This window comes from Odocoileus virginianus, chromosome 20 (assembly GCF_023699985.2).
Source record: "Odocoileus virginianus isolate 20LAN1187 ecotype Illinois chromosome 20, Ovbor_1.2, whole genome shotgun sequence".
In the NCBI taxonomy this organism is placed as follows: Eukaryota; Metazoa; Chordata; class Mammalia; order Artiodactyla; family Cervidae; genus Odocoileus; species Odocoileus virginianus.
In genome coordinates this window covers 54727374-54733373 of record NC_069693.1, presented here as the reverse complement: position 1 = coordinate 54733373, position 6000 = coordinate 54727374, and the positions used below count along the sequence as shown (strand labels likewise).

The 6000-nt window shown below is 52.6% G+C and overlaps 1 protein-coding gene across 1 annotated transcript in view; it reads left to right on the top strand.

Moving 5' to 3' along the window:
* Positions 1–609: 609 nt before the first annotated feature.
* VAT1L (vesicle amine transport 1 like) overlaps positions 610–6000 on the top strand; it is a 166378-nt gene continuing 160987 nt past the window's right edge. The window contains exon 1 of the mRNA XM_020915714.2: positions 610–1008. Coding sequence (XP_020771373.1) covers positions 776–1008 — 233 coding nt within the window. The 5' untranslated portion in view covers positions 610–775. The remainder of the gene's footprint in view (positions 1009–6000) is intronic.

Here is a 6000-nt window from a genome sequence, read left to right as displayed (position 1 = left end):
GCGCGTGCGCAGTGATCTTATCTTCTGTTAAGTCAGATCAAGAACCGAACCCCTTTCTGGTACTGAACTCTATTTTGGAGCCTCTTCCACGGCCCCAAACGGGTCGGGTGGTGAGAGTTAGCCATCATGAAATGCTCCTCGCGATCCTGGGTAAGCAGCATCTCTGGAGGTCCCAAGTGCAAAGACCTGGATCTGGATTCCTCAGGGCAGCCAGTGGGACTTCCAGTTTCCAGATTCCCGTACCTCTCTGTCCTTCTAACCCGGACCAGTGGTTTGGGAAACAGCCGCGTTTCCCGTCAGTCCCCCGGCCTCCACACGTCGGTGGGAGAGGAGGCCACCTTGGGGCGGGGAGGCGTCCTCCAGGCCTAGACATTCATCTCTGTCCATTTCAATGCGCCCAGCCCGCGCCGTATATAATGAAATATTGCGTCCACGGCGGAGGACAAGGCGTCCTCTCTATGTGTTTTATTCACGAGGTTTTTTTTTTTTTGGCAGATCTGGGTTCTGGGTTTTACGATCAAGAGCTTGGTGTGAAACTGGCTGAGAAGCGGGAGCTGAGGCTTTGCTCTGGCAGGACAGAGGAGGCAGCGAGGCGGGGCGCGCGGCTCTTGGGAGGATTACGGCGGAGGCCGTGGACCGCGGCGCGGCTCGCAGAGGCTGCAGCCATTGCGCCGCCGAGCATCCCGCATTCAACAGGAGGAACCCGCGAGCGAGGGTCCCCGAGCCCCCAGCGCCGCAGCCGCCGCAGCCCGTGCGCCCCGCGCCCCCGCGCGCCATGGCCAAGGAAGGCGTGGAGAAGGCGGAGGAGACGGAGCAGATGATCGAAAAGGAGGCAGGCAAGGAGCCGGCCGAGGGCGGCGGCGGCGGCGGCTCTCACCGCCTCGGGGACGCCCAGGAGATGCGCGCCGTGGTGCTGGCCGGCTTCGGGGGGCTCAACAAGCTGCGGGTCACCAGGAAGGCCATGCCCGAGCCGCAGGACGGCGAGCTCAAGATCCGCGTCAAAGCCTGGTCCAGTATCCGCGCCTTTCTCGCTTTCTTTCTCTCTCTCTCTCTCTCTTTGCGCGCTCTCAGAGCTCCCGGGGAGCGGCTGGCAGAGCCTTGGCGGGCGCGCTACTCGAGGGGAAGAGCCTCCCTGGGCGGCCCCCCGCGCGCCCTCACCGGCTCTCTGAGCCTCCCCCGCCGCCCCTTGGCCCGCCGATGCTGGGGAGGAGGCTGGCAGGCAAGCCCTCGTTCTCCCCAAGCCGGATCTGGGGGTGACCGGAGGAGACGGTGAGCTCCGGGGAGGGGAAGAGTGACCGGTGGCGCCCAGCGCTCAGGGTCTGGAAGATCGCGCCACGGGAGCTCTCCGTGGAGTAGGACAGCTCAGGGACCAGGAGAGGAATGTCTGGTGCTAACATGGTTAGAAAATCATAACCGTCGACTCACTGCGTGCCTGCCGTCAGTTCTTAAAGAGTTTTACGTGTGCGATCTTATTTAATAGTTCCTGGGACCCAGAGAGTTAGGCATCATCGTTGTCCCCTTGTCACCGGTGCGGCAACCGGGGCTCAGAGAGTGGTTTGCCCAAGATCAGACGGCTGCCGCTAAGCGGCATGGCCAGGATTTGATATGGCATCTTTTTCGACCTCTAGGCAGTCGCCCCTTTGGGGCTGGAGTCAGAGAGCAGGGCTGGGGAAATGCGTCCCTCTTGCTCACCGCTGTACACTCCCTCCCTGTGGCCTCATACTGGGAGAGTAACTGGGGCGCATTTTAGGGACCCAGCATTTAAGTCCCCCAAGAGGTGAGGCCAAGGCTGCTACTTCCTCCCCCCTCTTGCCCACCAGCGCCTTCTGTGTTTCTCTGAAGAGGAAAAACACAAGCGAACAAAACAGCTGAGTCTTCTAACTCCTGCTTCCATCTCCTGAGTCCCTTTCCTGTCCCCACCCCTCCCCGGGGAACGTCAGACCCTCACCAGGCTGGGATTCCTCCTGGAGTGTATAAACATCGCTTGTGCTATCACTGTATGGTCATTTCCCTGGAGGTCCAGGGAGAGGACTCACCCCCGAGGGCTCACTGGACCAGGGCTGTGAGTTGTATGCTGCAGCGTGGAAAGCTTTTCCGGGGAACTCTCTGTTAGCACCCTGAGATGGGCCCGTCCCTTCCCATCACCATTCTTTAAAGCCCCCAACAGACCCAGCTCCCTAAAAGCAGCAGCCAGCTCACCGCTTAGAACCCCCAAAATCAGCATCTGGGAACAGTCTAGAGGCAAGAAGAGTGCAGAGGGGCTTCCCCTCCGCTTCGCCACTTTGAAAGCAGGTGTGGGTTTCATTCTTCAGACTGGAAGGTGGCTGGAGAGAGGCAGGCACTGGTCTCTGGCTCACTTCTCACAGATGGGGCTGGGTGTGTTTAACTCTGAACACAGGGGCCTCTCCCAGGGGAATTCAGGTGGCAGAGGTGGCTTTGGCCAACTGGGGGATCCTATATAGTTCTATCTTGTTAACTCTTGCTGAACCAAGCTGGCTGATTCAGAAGGCAGAGCGTGCCTCTGATACATGCTCACTGATAAATTCCCAATGTCCAGCCCAGAGCTTGGCACCCAGTGTATCTTGCATATGCTATTGCTGGATGGAAGGATGGGGGAAAGGTGCCTGGAGGGAGATTGTTGAGTCATTCTTTTTCTTCACTTGCTGGTGGAAGTATGTCTACCTAGTAAAATTAAAACCATGTATTGATTCACTTTCCTTCCTCAAACACCAATCAAAAATATTACGTGTGTGTGGGGGCGTGTGTGTGTGTGTATGATTTATGACCCTCCATTCAAATTGAGGACTGGGTTCTAGGACTCTTTGTCAGAGTGTATATATAGAGAGTAAAAATGTTGAAGCTACTTTTTTGTTAAAAGATCATCATCTGCAGGTCAAATAGACCTGGATTCTCCAGCCTTTTGCTTACTGCATAAATGTCAAGAGAACCTGAAGGGTTTGGAAATTATAAATGTCAGGATGAAGACTGGGAGATTGATTTTCAAAGCCAGACACAGAAGCCTGTTTTTCGCTGGAGCCGCACACACACACACACACACACACACACACACACACACACACACATTGAGTAGAATCGTCACAGATCCCCCTGCCCCAGTTGTTTAGAAAGCCAACAAGCCATGAGGGGTGGGAGATGATGCTGGACGGGGGGAGGGGAAACAGTACTGCAAAGGGCCCAGGTTGATTTTCATTTCACCCAAGCTGGAAGCAGAGTTAATCGGTTTTGCAGGGAGGGATTGGAATAGGTTTGTGAGGATTACCTGCTGGGCCCTTCTTTCTCCACTGGGCTAGGATTGGCTGGGCAGAGATGCCCATTGATTGTAAGATTAGCCTTGGGAGCCAGGATGACTCATTCTGTAGTTTTATGAATCAGCTGATGGCCTCTTGGATGAAGGTTCTCCTCTTATCCATTCTCTCTCGGTTCTCTATTTTTAATGGAAACATTTTATCATCAAATAGGATATGCTTTTTGCTGGAAAATAAAGCACAGTCCATCTGAACTAGTATCACAGACCTGGAATGAGGGTCTGAGTTGACTACCATATAAATTTTGTGGAAATGGAAGAGAGAAGGCAGGAGGAGATACATATTTTATCTCATTTCCCCCCCTCTCATATCTGGTCTAACACAGTAGGTATTACGGTAAAGCAAACTGAGGCTTGGAGATGTTGAGTAATTTGCTAAAAACACCACACAGGTAATGAAGCTAGGATTTGAATCCTAGTTTATTTCTCTTTAAAGCTCTGCTCTTTCCCTCTTATTTTGTCTCCCTTTGTTGCAAAGCCAGGAGAGATGTAGTTTACTCCTCCGGACCTTTGACACATAACCTTGTTTTCTTCCCTTTCTTCAGTGAATGTGGCTTTGATCTGTTTGCATGGGTGCTCGGTCACTTCAGTTGTGTCCGACTCTTTGCAACCCCATGGACTGTAGCTTGCCAGGCTTCTCTGTCCATGGGATTCTCCAGGCAAGAATACTGGAGTGGGTTGTCACACCCTCCTCCAGGGGACCTCCCTGACCCAGAGATGGAGCCCGCATCTCTTGTGTCTCCTGCATTGCTAGGCGGGTTCTTTATGTGCCACCTGGGAAGCCCTTCTCATCTGTTTGTGTCTGGCTTAAGGAAACATTCTCTGGCTGTCCCCAGAGTAATCCGGCGCTCTCCCTAAAGTAGAGGCTTGACGGTTAAACATGGCTCAGAAAGAACCACTGTGGGCTGTATGGGGTGGGAAGGGTAGCCCAGTCTTCCATTTGAATTGTTACCACAACATCATATTTGATAGGGAACCCATTTCATCAGCCATTCAGGGAACAATTTACACAGCAAGCGATTTAACTGGTCAAGTGGAAAACGCATGTGGCCTTTGGAGAAAGATAGATCTGTGTAACCTTGGTGAACATCTTTCTTAACTTCTCTAAGCTTTTCTTGCCTCGACTGCAAAATGGAGATAATAAGATGAACATTATAGTGTTCATCTTTCAAGAAAGAGATGGGCTCAAGGTTAGCACCAAGAACTGTGGTGCTGGAGAAGACTCTTGAGAGTCCCTTGGACACTGAAGAGATCAAACCAGTCAATCCTAAAGGAAATCAATGCTGAATATTCATTGGAAGGACTGATGCTAAAGGTGAAGCTCCAATCCTTTGGCCACTTGATGCGATGAGCTGACTCATCGGTAAAGATCCTGATGCTGGGAAGTATTGAGGGCAAGGGGAGAAAGGGGGCTGCGACAGAGGATGAGATGGTTGGATGGCATCACTGACTCAATGGACATGAGTCTGAGCAAACTCTGGGACATAGTGAAGGACAGGGAAGCCTGGCGTGCTGCAGTCCATGGGGTTGCAAAGAGACACGACTCAGCAACTGAATAATAACAACAACAAACAGTAGTTGTTGTAATTGTTGTCATGCTGATGCCTGTACAACATATTTGCTGGCAACTTGATGACTTGGAGGCCATCATTTTAATCCTGTATATAATAACACAGGAAATGTTACATCACATCTGCTTAGTGATGAAAAGTGAGACCTTCCTAGACGTGAGCCTAGCTCAGCCCCCTGCTAACCAGCTATCCTAGGACTGGTCCCCTGGAGGCACAACCTGAGATAGGAATGCTATTTGAAAAGGCTGATGGGAGGGGGGGTCCTTTCAGGAGAAGGGGAGCCCAGGAGCAGCATAGGGCAGGGGAAGGAGTGAAGCAAGGGTTGGGTCTCAACTGGATCCCTCCAGGAGTTCTAGAACATGAGTTGTACCAGAGTCAATCTGACCTTGTAGCAGTGGGGGGAGCCTTCTGGGCCCCCCACCCTGTCATCGGTGGGTTATGGGCTCTGGGCTGCTTCCTGAGTGGGGGTGTGGAGACTGTGCAACTCACAGAAGGGGGATCAGGGCTGCTCTGAGCTCCGACAGCCAACTGTCCCAGCCACTGGGGGACGGGTGCGCTGCCGGTGACAGAGGTCTGGGTGAGACGCCAACAGTGCCCTCTATACTGGCTGACCTTGACCCCGTCGCTTACCGCTCTAAACGTGGGCTTCCCGGTCTATAGAATGGAATTAATAATAGCACCACCCTTCAGAGCCAAGCCAGTCAATCCTCGAGATCAACCCTGAATATTCACTGGAAGGACTGGTACTGAAGCTCCAATACTTTGACCACCTGATGCGAAGAGCCGACTTGTTGGCAAAAACCCTGATGCTGGGAAAGACTGAAGGCAAAAGGAGAGGAGGGTGGCAAAGGATGAGGTGGTTCGATGGCATCACTGACTCAATGAATATGAATTTGAGCAAACTCCAGGAGTTGATGAAGGACAGGGGAGTCTGGCGTGCCATAGTCCATGGGGTTTTGAAGAGTCAGACACAACTTAACAACTGAACAACAACAACTGGAGAGTGTTGTAAGAGGGTTTCAATGCGACACGCTGCATCAGGACCTTTGTGGTGATGCCTGACACAGAGTAAGAGGTCAACAAATGCTAGATGGTATTGTTCAA